Source organism: Quercus robur, chromosome 9, assembly GCF_932294415.1.
Source record: "Quercus robur chromosome 9, dhQueRobu3.1, whole genome shotgun sequence".
In the NCBI taxonomy this organism is placed as follows: Eukaryota; Viridiplantae; Streptophyta; class Magnoliopsida; order Fagales; family Fagaceae; genus Quercus; species Quercus robur.
Window position 1 is genome coordinate 1,138,621 of NC_065542.1, and position 24,242 is coordinate 1,162,862.

General features: G+C 34.6%; 3 protein-coding genes across 3 annotated transcripts; all 3 read right to left on the reverse strand.

The window, feature by feature from the left end:
• Positions 1-656: 656 nt before the first annotated feature.
• On the reverse strand, positions 657-3,907 carry LOC126698213 (uncharacterized). The gene is made up of 2 exons (XM_050395287.1): positions 2,770-3,907; positions 657-975 (listed from the first exon to the last, which is right to left on the reverse strand). The coding sequence occupies exons 1-2, from the start codon at positions 3,682-3,684 to the stop codon at positions 844-846; spliced, it is 1,047 nt and encodes a 348-aa protein (XP_050251244.1). The 5' UTR covers positions 3,685-3,907; the 3' UTR covers positions 657-843.
• Positions 3,908-7,013: 3,106 nt separating this feature from the next.
• On the reverse strand, positions 7,014-13,133 carry LOC126698295 (histidine--tRNA ligase, cytoplasmic-like). Its single transcript, XM_050395421.1, has 7 exons — positions 11,693-13,133; positions 10,977-11,156; positions 10,378-10,635; positions 9,811-9,945; positions 9,197-9,478; positions 7,558-7,698; positions 7,014-7,416 (listed from the first exon to the last, which is right to left on the reverse strand). Exons 1-7 carry the CDS (start codon positions 13,034-13,036, stop codon positions 7,117-7,119), a joined length of 2,640 nt encoding a protein of 879 aa, XP_050251378.1. The 5' UTR covers positions 13,037-13,133; the 3' UTR covers positions 7,014-7,116.
• A 6,879-nt stretch (positions 13,134-20,012) lies between these two features.
• LOC126699958 (probable protein phosphatase 2C 2) lies at positions 20,013-23,536 on the reverse strand. The gene is made up of 5 exons (XM_050397934.1): positions 22,598-23,536; positions 21,987-22,160; positions 21,067-21,237; positions 20,785-20,964; positions 20,013-20,414 (listed from the first exon to the last, which is right to left on the reverse strand). The coding sequence occupies exons 1-5, from the start codon at positions 23,369-23,371 to the stop codon at positions 20,262-20,264; spliced, it is 1,452 nt and encodes a 483-aa protein (XP_050253891.1). The 5' UTR covers positions 23,372-23,536; the 3' UTR covers positions 20,013-20,261.
• Positions 23,537-24,242: the final 706 nt, after the last annotated feature.

Sequence of the window (24,242 nt, forward strand, 5' to 3'; positions counted from 1 at the left end):
ATTTAAAATTTAAATCTTATCTTCCATTGTAAATATTGAATTAAAAAAACAAAAATCAAAAACACAAACTAGAGCATCAATGTATCTATAAAACCATTTGATGCGAGCTTAGGATTTACATTTAGAAAACATTTTTCTCAATTATTCAGTTATCTTCCCATCCTAGCTGGCACACTATTGTTTTCTTAAGTTTTAATTTTTATTTTATTTTATCTTTTTCCCTTCACCACATGAGCCTCCTGGCCCAGTTTAGAAATAGTATTTGACAATTTGAGAGAAAGAGAGAGAGAGAGAGAGAGAGAGTCATCTTATAAACCAAATATTTGACTAAGAAGTTAGGTATAAAGGACAAGGTATTTGAAAATCATGTTTTCATCCTTAAATTCCATAAATCCCGTATACTGTTCACAGATCAGCAAGTACGAAAAAACGCAACAATAATTTTAAAACTAGGTCCCACAGGCACTATTCATAATTTAAAAATTATTTTATTACAGTATTTTCAGCCATAAGTTTTTAATAATAAGCAGCATCCAAACAGACCCTAAGTATAAAAGACGCGTGATCATTTTTCACATCGAAACAATATAATTGAGTAAACTCGAAGACTTTGGCTGGCGTTTTGTTATGCTTCAATTACCAAATAATATGCCAACTTTGTACACAAGGAAATAATAATATGCATTTGTACATGAATTGCTGCAATGCTGTCTTAACAACTTCAGAGTTCATACATAAAGGAAATGGTGGTTCACAGTTTCATACAAAGCAACATTTAAATCTTAGATATTAATTGGTAGACACTGCTTCCTCTTCTCTTTCCCCTATCTATTTTATAAGAATTTATCTCAAACTCATTACAGGCCATGGAGCCACACCAGGGGCTGGAAGTGAAGGTCGAATAACAGGGACCCGCCTCACAACTGAAAAGGCTTCATTAAGGCGTGCAGCGCGACTCATGAATTGGGATACCTTCTGCAAAAGTAGTTCAGTAAAATATACAGTTTGGCAATCCACCTTTCATCAAATCTCATAAGATTTATCTTGAAATAGAAATAGAAATAAAATATCAAATATTTTACATTTCCTAAGGAACATTACTTGAATTATTATATAATGCAAAAGAAGAAGCTGCAATAACCCCACCCAACCCACACAACACATAAATTCGAAAGCAAATACATTTTCCCAAATGCACATGAGGATAAATTTCATCATCTTAGCGCTTTCTGCAATTATGTCAAAACCCAGATGAAATTAAAATGAAACCTCAGAAAATGACTCGCTGCAAAATAACTAAAAAATATTTCAAGTTTCCTCTAAATCAAAGGGAAAATGGATCAGAACTGTGTTGTCTTATCTTATTATCTAACTTATAGATTAAAGTCTTATCTCATTATCTGTATATTAAGATCCACTAAGTTCCAGAGAAGTACAATCCAAGTTTCAATAAAATAGATGTGGAACTATTGTGTAAACATTTATTACCAAAATCAGAAAAGAAATGCAAACTAAACTTCTTGCAAATTAACCCCTTTTCAAAAGAACAAAAAGGAGCTAGAAGAAAGAAAAGGGGGAAAAATTGAAGTATTTGAACATAGTCAATGATCATGCTTAAGTGAAAATTACAGTAACAACCTACAAAAACATGACATGGATTCTAAGAACTCCAATAAACATAATTCATCAAAAAAACTCAAAGGGTGCTTCTCTTGCCAGCTGTAAAGGTTCAAGTTCCCTATTCAAGGATGACTGGGAGTCAAGATTACTTATTAAATATTCTAGGAATGATTAGTCTCCCCCCCCCCCCCCCCTCTTTGGCAGCAATTTCTAGGATAGATTACTTATTATAATCATAAAATGAAATCCAAAATGGTCTTTTTAGGAATTACTTTGACCATCAACCATATCTCTAAATAATTGAGTTTTTAGTGCAAAAACAAATAAACTCTCTTGCAGTCCTAAATATAATCCATGTCCCTTTATGCAAAGAAAATCATGTACCCTGATACACAACTCTGAACGGGTTTATGTCATTGCCAGTACAAGCAACTGCTTATAACAAAATAGAAAATGGAATTCAATTAATTCAGTAACAAACTACCGCATTTCCAGCATTAACTCAAGAGCAGACTTTGTCTAGAAAACACCTAAACTGCTAGGCATCAACCAAACAAATATGATAATAGTAAGCTGTAAGCCTCAATTCTTTAATATTAAAGGTTGAGGAGGGAAGAAAAGAATATTACATCAATCTTGTCAAATTGAACAAAGATAGATGGAATATCTTTTGAACACAACTTGAACAAAAATACATGCGTGCAAGAACAAAACTTGAAAGCATCCTTTAAACAACATCAGCCACTCATTTGATCCACAACTTCAGATTGAACTTTTGTCTACTTCTCACCCCAAACTACAAGTCAGACATTGCCTATAATATTCTCCAAGACTTTGAATAAAGCTATAATCTTTGTAAAACAAAGGTTTTAGATTTTCCAACTAAGCAAAAAATTATGAATCTTATTCAAAATATGGAACTCAGAAAGCAAACCACTGATGCAATAAAATGTATTCTCAACAACAACCAAACCTTAGTACCAAAATTTTAGGGTCAGCTATGAATCCTCAACAGACTCAGTCAGGGTCGGCCACATGTATATCAGTATTATATAATTTCATACACATTCCCATATTCAATTCCCAGTTCTCATTAAAAACCACAACAGAAACAATAAAAAAAGGGTTCAAACAAATGCAATAACTGACCTTATCATCAACAGCAACCTTCAGCTGCAAGCCCTGGCTCTTCCTCTTCATCTTATACAATCTCCGTCCCAAGATAACAAATCCCATAATCATTGCGGCCGCAGAGAACGACCATACCGGGCCAACTCTAAAAACACAATACTTCAACAATTCAAAAGGAACCCTCCACCAAACCACACTCTTCCTCTCTCCCTCTCTGCCGGATTTCGCATCCGATTTCACCTCTGCAACCTCAACAGCTTTGTTCTCAATCATTGAGCCATTTCCGCCATCCGAATCACTCGAAAACTCACCCTCCTCTGTTTGCTTAACATAATCATCACCAAATTTCATTGAAACCAATGCATCACCACCAGAATCAGCCCAGAACCCGATTGAATCCTTATCCCGGGTCTGAATTTCACCAAACCCTTCAAAACCCACTTGGATTTTCGCATTTCCTGAAGAACCCAATTCGTTCTTTACATCAAAGTCATCGAATTTAGCCGAATTTCCATCCACCGCTTTCATTTCTTCAATCCCTTGAAAACCCACTGGGCTTTTCACAGTTTCCGAAAGACCCAGTTCCTGTTTAGCATCAAAGTCGCCGGATTTACGCTCGTCAGAACGATCGCTGCTCGAATCGGACCAGAGCTCGCCCGAGCTCTTATTTGCAAACCGAGTCTCCGACCCGGGATCAACCCAACTCGGATTGTCTGACTCAACCGAGTCACCAGCCTCGCTCGCGGCAACAACAGCAGTCTTTGCATACCTCTCCTGATTCTCCAGCGAGAAGTAATCAGACCTAATCATCCCCTCCGAGTCACCTTCGATTCCCTCGAATTCTCTCTGATTTGTTTCATCTAACTCGGACGAGTCAACCACGCCACTCTCCGAGTTGGGAAGCACCTCCCAGTCTTGAAGCTCTCCTTCCATCTTTTTTATTTTTTATTTTTTTTAGAGTTTGTGTTTGGAAGATCAAACACAAAATTAAACAAAAGCAGAAACAAAATCCCTAGCCCTAAAACAATGAAACCAAAGAGGTTGTTTCTTTGTTTTAGTTTTTGTTTTTTTGGTAGTTTTTTTGGGTAACCAAACCTATACAAATAGAAAGTAAAGGTTTTGGATACTGTTTTAGATTTTCTCAATCTATGGGGCAACTTTTATTTTCCCAATAAGATTAGAATTTACTTATTTGGAAAATAAACCAATGAGGTAGAGAAACGTAATGTGGGTGAGTCAGAGAGAACAGGTTGTGGGGTCCTAGTGGAACATTTCCCCGGTGGTGAACTGAGATATCCTTTTCTTGACGGTGGGTGGGGTGGGGTGGGGACAACCCACGATAGTTTAATGTGGATAGAGTAGAATGGGTTTTTGATAAGCTCACAAATTTTTGTTGGCAATTTTCTGTATTGGCTCAAATTTTGGAAAGATTTGTGAACAATGTTTTGGAAATTTATAGCATTCAATTACCAAAAATTATGGATTCAAGTTAGTTTAATCGTTAAATTAACTGTACAAAAAAGAGACTAATGGTTGTGATTCAAGTTTTAGAGAGAGAAGTTAACTACCAAAACTGAAAATTCATTTCCAAAGAATCAAAAATGCTAATATATTTCGTACACTAATTAGGTTGTTTTGTAAATTTGTTTGATGGTGGCTTGTGTAAAGAGAAATATATTTTTATAACGATTTTACAATAAATTCTAAGTGGTAAGTCCTATTAACTATTATAGGTAGGCGAAAAAAAATTTCAATGGTTGACAAAAACTAGTAACAGCTTGTCATTTATAATTTGTTGTGAAATCGTTGTAAAAGTGTTATAGACGCAATATTATTCTCGTGTAAAAGCCGGTTTTGTACTATTATTAGGTTGTTTTGTGGGCAGCTTTGGCGTCTAGGTACTTCCCTTGTTGGAATCAACTTCTAAATTTCTATTTTTCGATTTGCCAGGAATGATTTTTCAATTAGTAGATTTTTTTTTTTTTTCCTTTCTGTTTTCACCTAACTATTTTCATTGATCAGCTGAAATGGGACCAAATGCACAAAATTTAACTAACAAATGGTATTATATTAACTACCAAAATATGCACAAAATTTAACTGGTATTACATTAACTTAAATTAATGTCATTGAAAATTACATGTAAGTGAATCTAACAAACAAATTATTTATACTGTGTTCTATGGGATGTGAGTGACAGTGGATAGAGAAATCACATATTGTAGCATGCTGCTGCTGGTATGCTTGTATGAATTATAGAATGTCTTTTAATAAGCAAAAGTATATAGTTTTATAAAAATTTATTTTAAAAAAAATAGCAAAAATATATAGATACATAGAGAACATATTGTGGGCATATAAATATATATTAAAAGGCAACACAGCATGGACCTTGCAGATGTGAAAAGTTTCCAAAAAATATGTGATAATTGTTGAAGCAGTAGATCTTTTCATTAATGTTATACTTCCTCTCCCATAAAGTATAAAAGATGCATTTAATTTTTGCCGCCAAATTAGTTCAGCTTAGCAATGCAATTGACTTTAGCACAGCCCTTTTTGCATCTTTATTTCGATGCGTTTCATTACTTACATCATCAATACCTAATTTCATGATTTTGAAGTGTCAAGAAAGTTAGGCCGTAGAAGGACTGATAGAACTAGACCCCACCCCTAGATTCCCAATAAACCATCACCATAAAATTTTGACAAAAAAAAAATCACCATAAAATGAAACTCAAGTCGAGAACCGTAATTAAACATTCAAATATTTCATGTATGGCCATCATAGTATTTCATTGGCATGGCACTGTATAATCGAAAGCATCAGATAAAATTACAAAAATCTATAATCTATAACAAAAATAAATCCTGGTGTTCTATAGACCTTTTATATGACACCTATCAACTTCAATTCCAGTACTAAGAAATAACGAGTACAAACAATGAAAAGCGTGTCTACCAAAAAAAAAAAAAAAAAAAAAAAAAAAAAATAAAAATACCATTTTGGCCCATACATTTTAGTGTAAAATTTAATTTAATTTAATTTTTACATTTTGATAGCAATCAATTTGGTCAATGTTATTTTCAATTTACAGTCAATTTGGTTATTATCGTTAATTTACTAACGAAAAATGTCTACGTGACAAACGGTCTGGACAGTTGTCAGAGTTGGTGCTAACGTGGCTACTAAAATAGTAATTAAAATGCCATGTCAACATCTAAATTAAAAATAAGAAAAAAAAATTAATTTCTCCAAAAAAAAATTTATGATAGAAAATAATGCTTGGAAATCACATCCAAGAACACACAGAATACCTTCTCTACAAACCCAGCCAAAACCCAGATATTTAACTCATACATTGAAACTCTCTTTACCAGAAATATCATTTGTAAACCCAAAACAAAGAAATAAGAAAACCCACAGAAATAGTCATTCAAAAAAAAAACCTAAACCATCCATATGCTCAAAGAATACCAAGCGGACCCAAGAACTTAGGGCCTGTTTGGCAGCCCTACTCAAACACAAAACCACAAATTTTAAACAACATAACACACATTTCCACGCTTTTTCACCCACATGTATATCAAAAACACTCAAACAATATTACTCAAACTAACTCACCCAACAGGCCTTAAAGTCTCCAACAACATAGATTTCTTACAAATTAAACAAAACCCCCACTTCTTAAACCCGACCACAAATCAAAGATTTCTCACAACTAAAACAAAGCCCAACCATTATATCAACCAAAATGAAGAATTAGATTAAAAAGGAAATTTAAATACAAAATGGGTTTCGGCCATAGATGAGAAAAACAAGATAAAAAAATTAAAAAGAAACAAAAAGAGAAGCAGAGAGATGAGGAGCTGTGGCCACAGCTGGTGGTGGCGCAGTCGTGAGACCATTGTCTGTTATGGTGGGTCTTGTAGAGAGACCAGCCATGGCTGAGCTCACAAACCTGAACCTGATTGGTTTGGAATCTGAGTTGTGTTTGGTTGCAAAGAAAGTGCAAGAAAATTTGGAGAAATTTTTTATTTTATTTTTTTGTTGTGATTTTTTATTAAAAAAAATTGTTGATGTGGCTTTTTTAAATAATAATTAAATTTATTTTTATTGTTTTGCTAGCCATGTATGCTGCCAGCTGTGCAAGCAATTAGCCATGTAGGCATTTCTATTAATGAATTAACAGTAAGGACCAAATTAACTTTAAGTTGAAAATAACAGAAACTAAATTGACTACTATTAAAATATAAGGACCAAATTGACTATAACCTCAAAATATAGAGACTAAAATGGTGTTTTCGCAAAAAAAAAAGAAAAAGAAAAGGATGGCGGTTTACTGAGTTAGAATGGAAATATCAATTTCATGGGTTCAACCGGCTTTTAAGTTCTTCGACCAGTCTACTTCTAGGAATTTTATCGTCTTTAGCAGCCTCAACGTCTTTTAATACAACAATCCCTTCATTCATTTCCCGTTCACCCACAATTACCATCCATGGGATCCTCGACTCTCTAGCACGGTCAATGTGCTTCATCACCCTTTTATTAACAAAATATTCGGCTTTCACTTTGGCATTCCACAGCTCACTTACCAGCTCTGCAGCTTGAATCAAGTCATCCCCCACTATACTAACTAGGACTTCAGTCTTTGTTGCACGTGGTGCCTGCCAAAACACCCAAAAGGAATGAAAGAACTCATCAGCCTCACCACCAGGGTGCTAGATTATTATTAAACTTTGAGTTGCTAGTCAAAAATATTAGAAAGTCGAAGATCATATAGGTATATTATTAAGTATTATTATTACCTGGCTCTGGTCTTTCTGTAGCTGCTCCATTATAGCAAATACCCGCTCGATTCCAAGACTAACACCAACTGCTGGAACCTGCTTCGCACCAAACATACCAATAAGGTTGTCATAACGTCCACCAGCAGCAATTGAACCAACCTGAGGACGTCCACAAGCAAATCACATCATCAGTACTTAAAACACAATCACACATTTTCCTGGAAACACATGAAGCAAATGAAATGCAGCAATTACTAGATCACACAAGGTTTTTGTTTTGTTTTTTTCAATAACAAGATGACATAAGAATTATTACTTGCAATGATATCTGGGAGGAGTAGGGGGAATAAGGTCATATTCTTCCATCTTTTTGTTTCAATACCAATTCAGCCACACTCATTAATCCAACTGGGAAATTTCAGAGAGTGCAGCCCTCATCCTGACAAACCGTTTCCAGAAATTTTACGTTGGCTTTTTTCTATTTTAGAGGTGGGGGGGGAGGGGAGGTGCAATTTTAATGCATACACCCATTATTGAAAATGAACTGAAAAATGAAATTTTCAAATTTATATTTTACATCATTTCTGATGTTAGCTATGGATTTTTGTTTACTCATCTCCACTACCAAGGCAGAACTTAGTAACTTTCTTTCCTCCCTCTATTCTACATGATGAAAATTTAAATCCACCCAAAAAGAATTATGAAATATTAATTATTGACATTCCCTTTTAATGTCAACTCTGAGACTTAAAAATTTCAAGTTTCTCAACTTTATTTTTCACATTTCATAAAAACTGACATTTTTTTGAATAAGTTCATAACGACTTTTTCATTTCATGATTCAATTTTTCTCTTTTCTTTCCACAATCCTTTTCCAACCTCCTCCTTCATCACAGTTGTCACCCCACAACACTCGAGTAAACAAAAACAGTAACATGAAGCTTTTTTATGGAGAAATCATCTTTCCTACCCCCAGAAATTAGACAACACAAGTAAATGGCTGAAATAATCAAAACTCTAGAGACTGAAAATAATCCATGTCATAGAACTATATGATTGTCACAGGATCATAAAATACAGAGGAGTAAAGACAAAGCAAATTAAGAACAATAATTCATAAGCTTCTACAGGAGCACTAGGATCTTTAAACATCAGATATAAATGGACATACAACATTACTGCCATCCAAACTTCGTCACACAAGTTTCAATAATAAAGAAAAAAAAAATTGAGAAAAGACAGCTATTCGAGAGGATTACCAATGACCTACTATCATGAAAAGCTAACATACAATGCCACCAATACAAAACCAGCCACACATATACCAACAGCAATCTGATAGGATGGAATGCGTTGTTCAAGCGTGCTCTTTAAATTAGAGCATAGGCACATATCACTGCCATGTCGAATTATCACAATAATTCAATGTCCACTTGTTCTTCTAGAGTTTTGGGCAGTCAATTTTATCAGTTCAGATCACAACTAATATGATAATAAACCATTTAAAAATTTTTTTTTCTTCCAGTTCAATAAGTGAAAAGATCCTTGGGCATCATTATAGGAGGATCAGCTATTAAAGTGTCACCAATAATAATATGGATTCACAAGGAAGAAAAAAAAATGAAATGAAAAATAAGGATTCTTCTTAAAAAATTACCTGTGCACCACCTTTAAAAACAGCCTCAAATATGACTCCAGTATAATAATCAAGGCCTCTGGCAAGACTCAAGTCAAAAACCACTTTGTCAATACACTTTGACACTTCAAGAGCTTTAAATAAAATCTCTAGGTCATTCAGTGCATCAACAGATCCATTGTGTCCTAAGAACTTGCTGCCCTGCTGCTTAAGCTTAGATAATAGTTCCAAAGGGTGTCCCCTTTCCTTCACAAAAGTGCCAATTTCATCTGCTGTCTGAACAGATAAGCCCTTCTCCTCCACCTAACAATAATTAACAAGAAATATATAACCAAACATACTAAAATTTATGCAATGATATAAATGGAATACACAATTAAAATATTAATCCAACATTTCATTTATAAATATTATTGCAAAGAGAAAAGCTCAAGTAAAAAGAATGTATATGCAAGCTTCCCTATAAAATTACAATAGAGTAAAAATTAGGCTCTAAATTACTAATCCAACATATTTACAAAAAGATGATCACAGAATTATCCTTATATTAATGAAATGCTAACAACTAGATAGGCTATTGCTCCTATTAATAATAACCAAGTAAGACAACACTATTTGCATACAAGTGTTCTTACCATTTCCTTTTTTATCTGCTCAAAAGGTTGTTTATCTAACTTGTCAATACTTGAACATATGGTTCTGAATTTTTGCGGTGGCACTCCACATATGTCCAACATTCCATCAAGTAACTTCCGATGATTCAATTTTATCTGTAGAAGAAAAGGAAATTAATTAAAATAATAATTATTATTATTATTATAGAACACACTTTGAAGAAGGTCTTTATCACAAAATCAATAGATCGATTCATTTGAATTAGGCCTTGCTCATTTGCTCATTCTTCATCAAATCATATGTATCGATTGTCTTAAACCATAATATGTGATGAAACATATTGAATTAGCACCATTGACCAGGTAATGGTTCCAACTTCCAAGACAAACTCAGTGACATTGCTGCCATCAGATGGCAATAAATAGCATCTATGAGGATAGGAGGCATGCATCCAATACAAGTGACACATGCATAACAAGTCAATACTAATATCAAAGACAAAATATAGTATAATATATAATCCATAACAAATTTAAATGTCAAACTTTCTATTAACAAGGATAGGTGGGTAAAAAAAATGAGGTTACCTCATAATCTCCAATTTGCAGTTCATCAAGCAGTTCTGTCAAAATTTTAACAATCTCAAAATCTGGTCCCATTTTTTCATATTGGCCTGCAATGTCTAAATCGCACTGGTAAAATTCACGGTATCTTCCCTTAGATGGGTTGTCCCTCCTGTAAACCTTAGCTATCTGGTACCTTTTAAATGATGTGAGACCATTCATAGCCACATACCTAGCAAATGGTACAGTTAAGTCGTATCTCAAAGAACAAAGTTCTCCACCCTGCCAACAGATTGAACATAAAATTACATCACTGTGAGTAAATATGAAATGGTGTAACTAAATTCCTTTGATAAGTACAGCAAACAATAATAAATTACAGGTTAGTTGGGGAAAAAAAGAAAACAGTCCTTATATCCTTATATAAGTCTTCTTTGGATGAAAAAAAAAAAAAAAAAAAAAAAAATATATATATATATATATATATAGATAGATAGATAGCCAGGTCACTCAAATATCAACTACATGAAGTAACAACTTGATTGAACAGGCGAAAATTCCTAAAATTAAAAATAGCAAAAAAGGAAATGACTTAAATGAATTAACTAATATGAAATAATTACCTGGTCAGCAAGATCATATACCAACTTTGAATCTTCCCCATACTTTCCCATGAGAGTTTCTCTCAGTTCAAACGCTGGAGTATCCAACGCAGTAGCACCATGCCTCTCAAAAACATCCTCAATAATTGAAAATGCTCTCTTTCTTATTGTCATTTGTTCTTTTGCAAAATCACGAGTTCCCTAATTTGTACCATAATATGGTTACAGTCAGCATGCTAGTGATGCATTCAAGGGGTAGAAATAAAAGAATTTCTTAAATAAGAATATGAACACAATAGAATGTTCATAAATTAAAACAAAATAAGTGTGAGTATTGAAATTTTGATTGAATAAAAAGCGTATAAAATTGCAAACAGCTCCTTGCAATATGCCATGTTTTTGGTCAATGAATTAGAAGTTTATTAACTAAATACCATACAAAATTACAAACAGCTCCAAAGAGCACCTATATCAACAATAAACTCAACAGGCTGCTCAAAAACATGCAACAAAATTACAGGCAAATTACAATAAGCTGTCAACATATTTAAACAATTCTCCACTTCTAGCACTAACTTCTAAAAACATTTTTTATGCAACATTCTCCAAGGATTGCTCTAATGTTCACACAAGTATAAAATGTTTTTTCTATCTTTATACAGAGAAAATAAAAGATAATAATAATGCACGCATCATTCAATGAGAATTAAGTGATAAAATTTCAGGAATGTCATCACCTTTGGAAGCTTGGGCAGTCTTCTACTTTCATTGGTTTCTACAAGCTCCTTTAGTTTCTTCAACAAGCTATCAAACTCCTGGTCCTTCGGGTCCAAAAACAACAAAAGATCATCAACCCATTTCTCAATCCCATCACCTGCCTTACCCTGCAACCTATCCTTAATCAATTGCACAATCACACTAGTCCCTTTCCCCAACAACACCTTCTTCTTCTTCTCACCCTTCTTATCCCCCTTCACATTCCCTCCTCCTACTCCTCCATTCACCTCAACACTACTCCCACTCTTTTCACTCCACTCCACGCCCTCAAGGGCGATAAATCCCGTCATCGCCTCCCATGCCACAATCTTCCACACCATCCCCAACAACACATTCACTTGGTGCACAAACTTTTCGTACTCCTTTTCGAACCCCAGCTCCAAAACCAACTTAAACCCATTTCTCAAGCTCTCACCACTAGCACATTTCCCTTCAAACAAACCCACGAAGCTCGACTGCAAACCCTCATTACTAATTGAATCCAAATTCGCCTTCACACGACTCAAACTACACTCCCCCAATTCATTAATCGCTGCTGCCAATGGATACAGCACAGTCCTCACATCCGAACCCGAACCCAAATCCTTCGAATTCAGCTCAATTCTTGTCTTGGAATGCACCAACTTCACAATCTCCCTCAAACTCCCATGAACTTTAGCTATTTTCGACACCGAATCAATCTCAACCTTCCCAACCAGCTTCGACCCATTCAACAAAACCTTCATATCACTCGCAACCCCAGCCTCCTCCTTCGCCGAGAACCCATCCCCGGAATCCATCGAATTGAACACCGCCGCCACGTCAGCCTTAATGGCCTCGCACGACAATGCAGCCACCGCATCGGAAACCGCCGACAACGCCGCCGATTCGTGATCCAACACAGCGGAAACTCCAAACAAACCCGACGGATACAATTTTTCAACCAATGACGCTTCCTCTTTGCTCAACTCGATCGAATCCAATTCTAGGGTTTCGTCGAGTTGGGAATTCTTGAATTTGTTGAGGGCTTCGGAGATTCGGATCGGAAGTAGCGTGGAGTGGTCGGAGCGGAGGAGCTTGTAGAGGAGGACGGTGAGGAATGCGCGGAGTTCGAGAGGGGCTAGGGTTTTGGGGATGGGGAATTGGGATTGGACAGGTGGCGAGGCCTGATTGGAGGAGGGAGATGAGAGTCTATCGAGTGCGGAGGAGTCGAGTCGTAGCGAAGCGTAGCCGGTGGCAATGGCGTAGAGTGAAGATGAAGAGAGAGATGAGCCCTTGCCTCCTAATGTAATTACAGAGAGTTCGGAGGCTTTGTCTGAAGCCATTTTTTGTTTTTGGATTTGGAAAAAGAGTGAGAGAGGGAGCTTCGACACTGAGGAGGAGAGGGTTTATGGTGGAAAAATTTAATTAAGACATTTTAATTAAGACATTTTAAAACTAACCAAATTGGACTTTGGACTTTGGAGGTTAGGGTTTTTTTTATTTAATTAAGACATTTTAAAACTAACCAAATTGGTCCATAAGTCCAATTTAGTTCCTAACACCGTTAGCCCACCCGTTAGTGATTTTCTCCCTCTCTCTCAGACTTGTCTCCTCTCTCTTTCTCTACGTGATTTTCTCCCCTCTTGACCCTTCTCTTTTATACCTTAAATCTGCTACAGCCAAAACACAGCCATACACAGTAACAAAACCCAAAATTAAGAAACTCAAAAAACCCACAACAAAACCAACAACAATACCACCACCATATTGGAAGCCACTACATGAATCAAAAACAATCACTACGGATCAACACGGTGGGAGATCGAACCGCGGAGAGAAGAACCCGAAGCATGCCGAGTTTGATTTGTTCCTCTCCGAGCCCCCTAGACTTACACACCAAATCGATAATCTTGTAAACAATATTGGTATTGGAATTGGAATCGGAATTGGAGTTGGGATCGGGCCGATATAAATCAACCATTACGTAAGATGCAAATATAAGAATATTCTAATCAAGACTCAAGTCACCCCATTTTTTTATATTTATATATTCGTTGTTTTGGAGAATAAAGGAATAAAGAAAAGAGGGAAAAGTATTGAAAAAAGTTGCATTTCATATATTCAATTTTGATTTTTTGAAAACACTTTATCACCTATGCGAAATTTTATTAATCTCTCTGTCTAATCAATGGTTACCAAATTGATTTATGAGCAAGTTTGAGAATGTTATTATTGAGAGCTATGAGATTTTGTCTAAAGCCATTTTGTATGTGGTATTAGCCCAAACCTTAAGGATTGGTTAATGGAATTTACCCATTTAATTAATTATAAATCAACCATTACATGAGATGCAAATATAAGAATATTCTAAAGTCACCCCATTTTTTATATTTATATATTCGTTGTCTTGGATAAAGGAATAAAGAAAAGAGGGAAAAATATTGAAAAAAAGTTGCATTTCATATATTCAATTTTGATTTTTTGAAAACACTTTATCACCCATGCGAAATTTTATTAATCTCTCTGTCTAATCAATGGTTACCAAATTGATTTATGAGCAAGTTTGAGAATGTTATTATTGAGAGCTATGAGATTTTGTCTAAAGCCATTTTGTATGTGGTGTTTGGATTTGGAAATGAGTGTGTGAGCTGAAGAGGTTAGGGTTTTGATAGAAAATGTGAGGGGGGGGGGGGAGGAAAAAGTATTTTGCATCAAATGATACTATGTCATCCATATCAAAACTCAATAAATAAAAAACGTATATAATAATAACCACCCATTAACACATGTCTTTCATTTGTTAGTGAGGTAGTTTCATTTGTTAGTGAGGTAGTTTTTTTTATTGACTTGTTTCATATTTATTGGATTTTGATATCACTAATATAGTATCATTTGACATCAAATACTTTCTCGGGAAAAGGGGGTTGGTGGTGTTGGTAGGCCTCAATGTCTAGGTCATAACGTTAAGGTTTTTAGCATGTACTTTTCGTATACTTGGGATTAGCTTACAAATCATGGGTACATATTAGTATAAAAAATAGGTGCTTGAATCACAAGGTTACAAATAAGCATGTTGTGGATTTTTTAAAATTTTTTTTTTATAGATATAATATAGTTTCAACATATGACATCTATTCTTGATCATTAGACTAAAATACAAATTGATTTTTTTTTTTTTTATCAATGTGAGAATCAAACTTCATATCTCATATTCGACGACAAAAGACTTTACAAGCTAATGATGCATGTTGTGAGTTTGGGTGTAATTAAATGTGTCCTTAGCATTGTTTTATATTTTAAAAGTGAAATAGATGATAAATATTATATCATATCATATACTATACTATATAATAAAAATTGGAATTAGAAGTCATGATTCTGCCAAAGTAGCTACACCAAATTAATTACATCAAAAAGCTTTTGTTTTTTTTTTTTTTTGCTTTTAGATGGAGACAAAAGCTTGATTGTTTTTTTTCTTTCAATTATTTTATTCTATCTTAATTTTCTAAGAGTGTAAACTCTAGATTATCTTCATTTTGGAACCGGTTTGGGTTCAGTGTTTCTATGCAATGGACTTATATATCTAGACTGGTCTAGTGCTTAGGAAGCTGAGCACTAAATTCAATCCTTGCTACATACTTTTTTTTCAATCTTAATCTTTTAAGGAAAAAGAAAAGGTGTAAATTAAGTTTGGAGTACACAAATAAGAAAACTCATTGATTTCCTATAAAAAGGAATTATACTTCTTGTAAAGAATTCATCCGATAGCAATTAGCAAATTTGAAAGGAGAAAGAAAAGTGTAAGTTAAGTTTGTGGAGTGCACAAATAAGAAAACTCCTCGATTCCCTATAAAAAAGAATTATAATTATTCTACAGTGTCCATCCTAAAGCAAATATCAAGTCCTTTACTCTACTACAAAGCCACGCACAAAGCCCTATTATATACACAAACCATAGCAAACTCTTGACGCCACAGGCTCTGGATACAGAAACTCTTGACGCCACATGCTCTGGATACAGAATTTTTGGCCTCATAAGTCATAATGGCTTCAATGGTTTAATGATTTAATCTTTGGGTGATTTGTAATGGTTGTTTTATCATCTCTGGAGAATAGTGTAAGGCAGAAATTTTATTATACATTCCAGCAACACAAGGAAGAGATTCTACGTTATCTTCATCCTCCTTTGTCTTCTCCCACTTTTAGCCTCATGCGTAGAACAACGGGTTATTTCTTAAAGTAATTGTTTTGTTTATTTGTTTATTTACTTTTTTATTCTTAGGATTCATTATACTACATTTTCGTTTTTACACCATGTTTGATTTTGGCTACCATAGGTAAAGCACAGTGGGGGAAAAAATGGTTAGGTGAGATTGAAGAAGAAGACACAGCTTTTTAAAATGAGATTAAAGAAGAAGAAGGCGGAGCTTTCGTTATTTACAAATACAAGTATATATACCTACAGATGCTTCAAAGCAATGCCCACACTCACACAGTCACACTTGAAAAAGCCGCCAACCTAACCGGTAAACAAAAACCATAACATAACTTTATTTTTGCTGTTAATCTCTCTGTCTCTATATCTAATAACAATGGTTTTCAACAAAAAATTGAAGGAAGTAATATATGTATTAATGTATATTGGAGCCACCCAAGAAAGTATTCAATATTGCACACCACAAGATCATGGAAATTTATAATATTTATATTTAGAGTATGAACTTCACTATTTAAGTATTTATGCCCCCTCTCAGCGAAAAAAAAGTATTTATGCCCCTTTATATGTATTATTTATTGTACCTTATGTATGATATATCTTATAAGTTTTTTTTTTTTTATTATTATTTATTTATTTTCTGAATATATCTTATAAGTTAAACCTTGTTACTCTTCAAAACTACTCTTTCTCACACACTCTTAGGCACAACAATGTTCTAGCACATGCTTTAACCAAGAAAGTGAGATTTTCTTTTCCGTTATAAGTCTGGTTGGATGGAGTCTGTTCTATCAAATCTTTACAATTGTTATGTTTCTGACTCTTTAAGTATTAATTAAGTTTCCAAGTTGGCATTTCCTAATTTTCTCAACCCAAAAAAAAAACTCTAAACATGATGGATTAATTGTTTATAAACTTAACATAAAATTTAATCAATGGTTTAATTTATTGATTTTTTTTTTTTATGTTTTTTTTTATTGAGTAGAATAACATTTGAATACAAGAATGAACAAATGCTTCAAAAGGGGGGGGGGGGAAACCTTTCATAAATCTTAAATTTTACTTATTAAAAGTCTTATAGCTCAACTGATATTTCGTGGAGATTTCATCTAAGATATCCAAGGTTAATATCCCTCCTCTCCCAACAAAAACAACAACAACAATACACACTATTGAGGGCCATTTGTGGAAGCCCAGGCAGACAGAAAGAAAGCCCAATAATGAGGGCAACAAATAATTGACAAAATAGATAGCAAAAACCCATTAGGCTCAAGCGGCAATAATAATGGATCACAAACCCAACAAATAAATAAATGGGTCTTGAAGAGGCAAGCGGGCTCAAAGAAGCCAGGAAAGAAAGAAATAGCATCCTATGGACAGTGTATGAGGTAGAAAAGTGAGAAAGGGTCACCGCAGGCCCAAGGCAATGCAAACTAAGAAAGTAAGGGGTTTATGGCAGGCCCATGAACTCCAAGGATAAGAATAAGGTTATTAGGCCGGAGAAACCCAATGAAATTAGTAAAAAGCCCATGGGAGTGTGGAATTAGCAAACGGGCCGAGAAAGTCCAAAGAAAGCAATCGGGCTGTGGGTGCCCAAAGGAAAGCCCAAAGGGACATAGGAGCCCATAAGTAAAAGCAGAACAGTGCCCGTGACAAGCCACTGAGGAAAGGAATAAGCGGCTGGCCCAAAAGAGGTCCAGTAGGATTAAGTTATTACGGCAGGAATAACAATTCAACGTTGCAGGAAATAAAGAAAATCAAGAGTGGACCAAAGAAATGTAAGGCCCATCATCATACAAAGCCCAGCTCCTGAATGGAGCGGGAAACCAAAGAAAAGCCCACATGAAATGTCAGAAAATACAGACGGAGAGTCTCTAGATCACGGCAAACGCATGAGCAGCAGGCAAACTCTTGGACATATCTGAAAGGGATGCATGCGCAAGGTCCATGCACCACCAGCCTGTACCCAGCCAATATAGGATGTGGTGAGGCCATAGGCCAGAGATAAGAGGTAAAGGGGGTATAGTTTGGTGGTGGAGAGAGGGGAAAAGATTTATTTTGCGGCTCCTGCCCAAGCCCTTTTGGGAGATACGTCCTGTTGGGATGATAGACCACCTAAAAGAGGCAAGTTTGAGGGGGAACCGTTAGGTGCATGCCTTGAGGGAAAGAGAGAGAAAACATTTATACCGTGGTAGGAAAGAAGTGCTACGGTATACTGAGGAAAAATGAAACAAACCTACCTCTGTCTGGTAAGGGTGAATGTTGCACAGACTTGGTGGTCGGTAAGTACGCCCAGACCAGACAAAGACGGTTAAGGAGCAAAATGGTAAAATATTGGTCACGACAGGCACTATAAAAGGGCCCTTGCCGTGCCCTAAGAAGGGGACCGAAAAACAGAGCATTCTGAGAGTAAAAAAGAAAAGAAAAACAGAGTAAAAAGAAGAGAAAAAAGATAAGAAAGAAAACAGAGAAGAAATGAGAGAAAATTAAGGAAAAAGGAAAGGTAATACAGTGAGCATGCACCAGTAGATCGGTTTCCCTCTCTCCCCCTTCAAATCCTGCTCTCTTCCAAAACGTAACAAGGACCTCTTTTGGGCAATAACCATTCAGGTACGACTTCCTCAAAGTCATTAATCCCCACGGTAGGATCTTTTTTTCCTAGGAGATTATTTGCATTGAGAAGAGGTGTTCTCCCCTCTTTGGCTTTGCTTCGGCAGACTAAACTTAAAACTTGATTTATGCCCATTTAATTAGTTCGTATTATTTTCTTTCTTCTTTACTTTCTTTGTGAATGATATTATCATGACTGTAATCATGCTTTATAAGTAGGGATTACATAGCCATTTATTTAAATAGTCAGAATACTCTGTTTTGGTTATTATTATTATATCTGCCTGCCGTAACTCGTTGAAACAGTTCTTCTTGCTGTAAGCTTACTCCTGGCAGACAAGGCATAAGTTTGTGCACAAACTGGTCCAAGTTGAGTTACAATTGAACCGGCCTCAACTTCCTTACTCAGAAACATTCGGGCCCATTACCGCAGGAGGTAGCTCAGCCCAACACACAATACACAAAAAAAGGCCCCTACACACACTAATCCAAGATTTATGAGATCTACTATGAAAAAATAAAAATAAAAAGCTTAATTCTGTTAACAGATTTAAAAGCTTAGACCTAATGCTAAAGATGGCATAAAGGTGGGCTTTTTTTAGGTAATTTCCTTTATATATATATATATATATATATTTTACAATTTGATATTATTATTATTATTATTGTTATTATTATTTCTCTAATTTGATATGTCATATATTATGGTTTTAGATGAATCAGATCCCGCTTGGCCATTTCGCAACCTTGGGCGAGGACCGTTTAATGATTATTGGTTTTTATAGATCGATGCCCATTGAAAGATATGAAGCCCTTTTGATTGTTGGGTGTGGGTTGGGGGGCTAATGTTTGTTTATACTTTATACATACATGCTTAGAAAATCTCTTTTATTTCTTTTTTTGCTAGTTGATAGAAATTGAACCAAAACGAATGTTGTGTAACACAAATGACTTTATTGCTATGTTGAGAGATTCGTGTTATATTCAAATATTTTTCATCTTTCGGAAAAAATGTCGGCCATGTTGAAAAAAAGTAAATACGTACACACGGTTTTGGTAAATAATGTACTCTTGCTTTGTCAAAACACACGGGCATTGCAAATGATTACCAAATGCTTAATTTGATGAAAAAGAGAGAGAGAGAAGACTCTCATATCTTCCATACGATTGTCAAACACACTATGCACATGAGCATCTGCACATATATAGGCAGCTATATAAGCCTATAATAGATATGAGATGAGAAGATAAAAGAATAAGTAAACTGATTTCGAATAAATAAAGAGTTATGCTAACTAGTGTCCTAAGGGCACTGGTTAAGAATTCAGTTAAAGAAAGTTTTGACATTATTTTTATGGAAAATGAAAAAAGTTGTCAAAATATTATTATTATTATTATTATTATTTTTTTTTTTTTCTTTTCTTTTCTTTTCCCATAAAAACTTTCTTTAACTGGATTTTTAACATAGCATTTCCCATAAATAAATTCGAGAATTGTACAAATTTGAACACTTGACATTTTTTCTCACAAAAAGTTTTTATTTACAACCCAACAAGACCGCTATTCCTATTTTCATTACATTCTTTCTAATGTATCTGATATACATATACAACTGTTCTGTTGCTATATGGCCAGGTCTAGCAACCTATATTCCTACTTTCCTTCTGTGATATATGTAGATGGACATTATGCATATTGTGTTTGTGTCTGCACCATTTGAGGCCACTTGCCATGATTAACAATTAACTGGTTGTAACAAAATTTAGAAGATCGATCACCATAACAGTTATGTCGTCCATGCTGCCTCGGCTAGAAGACATATCTACAAGCTTTTTGCAGGACATGAGCAAATTCTTCTCTCTCAAAACCACATCAACCGCCTCCTGGTCATTTACCTGATTGACACAATTCAAATGCATATATCAGAATAAACTCTTTTAAGGCCAAAATGCATGTAATTCACTGAGAAGCAAAGATGGACTTATTAACAAATTAATGTTCATATAAAATTGTTTTAGTTTTCTCTAATACTTCTGATTTTTTTTTTGGGTTTAAAATTCGATAAAAGAGGCACAATTCCTGCCTCGGTTCACGTTGTCATGCTAGATAGTCATATGTTTGTCTTGTGTCCCAAATTAGGTTCTCATACAAGAACTATGAAATAGACCCCACATTTTTTTTCCTTTGATCTTATTGTAGGTTCTTGTTTTGATGTACTCTTTTCTATTAATTTTTTTTTGCCAACTATACACAAAGGTGTTATACCTTATCCCACAATCCATCCGAAGCCATAATTAAGAACTGGCAATCTGAAGTTAAACGAAGCTTTTTAATCTCTGGTTCGGATATGATCCATTCTTTCAAATGCATGTCCCCGATGGCTCGAGAAACTGCAAGCAACCCCTGAGCCCTCCAAATTCCATTTTGGCAATGCACAAAACCACCCTGCAATATGTTATAAGTTATTTCAATACTCTTTGACTTAAAGATAGATAGAGAGAATAGTATTAAGTTCTACATACAAAGAAATGGAACAACTTGACTTACGGTGTTTTCAATTCGAAGACGCTCATCTTCCCTAGTAAGACGATGGTCATTTGTCAATGCTTTAGCTACTCCTTTTCTACTCAAAACTACTCTACAATCACCAACATTTGCTACATGTAACTCTCCATCCTTCAATAGCACACTAGATGTACAAGCGCCACTACTTACACCCTGCAAGTAAAAGTTCATTTTAGTATACAATATACCTTGCGAAAGCTAACTAGTTTATAGAGAATTCATAAACAATCTTAATTAATGCTAGGTTGTTGTTGTTGTTAGTAAACAATATGCCTTCTATTAAGTTAATGTGTGGTGTTTAAGATTTTATAAACTAAATTAGGAGAACGGATTAATTTATACTTTCAAACTAAGATATACCAACACGGACATGGGTACAGATATAAGTATGGGTATGATATGCAGGCATAGCAATTTTTGAAAAATTATAATATGATAGATTAGATATCATTATGACACGAGTACAACAAGAATACGACACTCCAAATAAAGTATCCATACATCCTAGCTATCAAATGCTCTATGTAACGATGTGTCGCCATTTAATTCTTGAGAAAAGGTTTGATCATTCCTGATATAATTAAGGGCATGCCAAAAACTAGTGTGCACTTCAATACCATCACATATGCTCTAAGACTCTTTATTTTTTGAAAGGGAAGGGTGAATCTCTTCAATCATTTGAAAAAAACAAAGATGTAAGCAAATATATATTCCAATTTGGAATGTGTAATGTCGACAAACATGCATGAATCTTATGATTTATAAGACAAAGTCAAATTATTTAGTAGTTTTTTATTTTAAGAGAATTTATTTATTTTTTTTAGTTTATGAAGGCATATATAGGGTAGTAACATTCAAATGTACATGCGATTATAATATATGTGAAAGTCCATTTCAACTACCTGGCAAAGAAAATCCTTGTCTGTGACCATGTAGCCACTACGAATAGCCTGCTCTAACCGACCTTCTTCTCCTCCAACACATTCCAGAGCTTTTGTAATGTTCCTTCCTAAATTTTCTGCAACAAAATCTGTCGCAGCTTGACCTCCATGGCCATCGATCACAGCAAAAAATGCCTGGTGATAACAAATATATATATCTATGAGTGTCATTCAACTTTTTCCTTTCATTACAAAATAGCTAGGACAAGTCCAAAAAACAAACTGCCTTATAAAATAAATGAAGTTGGATATAACCAAAAAAAAAAAAAAAAAAAATTAACTCATATATTCATCAGGAAGAAATTGATGATAGCAAATTTGGAATTTATTGATATGAGCATATATACACGAATTAAAATTAGAATATTTTTTAGCTACCCAAAAAAAAAAAAAAAAAAGTAAACACAAATTATATATTTTCTTTTGATTAATTTGTGAGACATTATAAAGATCAGCATTCATAGTTTTTAAATGGGAACTTTGTTCAGGCCTTTATTAAGATCTAGTCTGAACAAATACTATCAAAATCAGAGAGAGAAAATATAAGAATATATAATATATATGTTGCCTACCTGCTTGGGATCTCCAAGAATATCAACCATAACCCCATACCCATCTTCCATAACCTTTCTTCTACCTTTCTTGCTTGCCAAAACGAAATCTCTTCCTTCAACCTCAAATTCCTTATGCTCCAACTTCCTACACATTTCACCAAATTCCGACACCGCGCTATGTTCTGGCACAACCAGCATAGCCGGCCTCTTTCGCAACTTGAGAAGGCCTTGCTGATTATCCCTTCCCAACTTCACCATTCCTAAAGAATCCGAGCCTTGAATAATATCGTTCACCAAAAAACCACCACCCTTTATATTCTCTATAATGCTGCAATTTTGATCATGTTCATGCATGCCCTTTTGAAGCACTTTATGATGCATTTTTTCTTGCATGATTTCCTCTTCATGCCATGCTGTATCACCCATCAAAATACCACATGTTTCATGTGCCTTTTCAACGTAAAAATTTGCTGCGTCCACTACTTCACCGCGCATACAGTCTTGCGGCGTAATAGTACTCTTATTTTCCTGGCATGTAACACAAGAAGGAGGTTTCTCTCGAGGACTTTCCTCATCATGAAGGAAAGCCTTGCCTTTTGAACTCTCGGGATTCAAATTTTCAAAGACCAAAGATGACCCTACATTGGGACCGACAAAGAGATTGCCGACCAAGGAAAGAGTAGGCGTAAGGGTTAGAGGCATGAGATTAATGTACTTTTTCAGGTCTTGAAGAAAGTATAGAACAAGAAAGATAATATAGGAACCCCAATGAAATTCTTGTAAATCTTTCATATGTACGTGTAAAACTTTGCGTGCTAAAGTGATAACTTTTTTGTGTGGATGAAGAAGAGTCGGAGATGATATATATGTATTTGTCGAAGAAGTGGCTTTGTTTTCACACAATTATTTGAGGTGAAGAGGTCCTTATATGAGGGCAAAATAGATGACGATGATACGATTGACGGGTCAAAGGGAAAGACTTTATCCAAACGGTAGGACAAAGACACTGTTTTTATGAGGCAGCAATTTTGGGGTTTTGAAACTTTCAATGCCAAGGAAGTGGTCAGTGGTCACACCCACTTTTTAGTTTTTGTTCTGGAAAAAGTCCAAATTTTTTTTAATTGTAATTTGGTTTTGCTTTTTCATTAGTAAATTCACTAATTTGACTGCGAATCATTGTTGACTTGGTTATCAATCTTGCCAACTTATAAACTTACGCACAAAGGCAAAAAAAAAAAAAAAAAATGTAATATATAAATTGATGAATAGTCAATCATTAAAAAAAAAATAGTGCTACACCATCAATTGCATTTTTTTATTATCACGCCTGTTTGCATGATTTTTATAATTAAATCAATTTTTTTTATTTAATATTCTATTTATTAATTAAGTGATTTTTTTATAGGATTTTCAAAGAATAAAATAAAACAGTCCATATATATGAAGAAAAATACAGACAACCACATTGAATTTATAGATTTACGCATATGTAACAATTAATTAATATTACTGTTTACCAAAAACAAAATTAATTAATATTATTAACAGTTTTTAGTTTTTATTCTTTGGAAAAGAATATTAGTATATTTTAACTTGTACAAGACCTATATCTTAATCACAAAGAAAAAGTTTGTGAACACGTTAGCATTCATTCTGTGTGCAA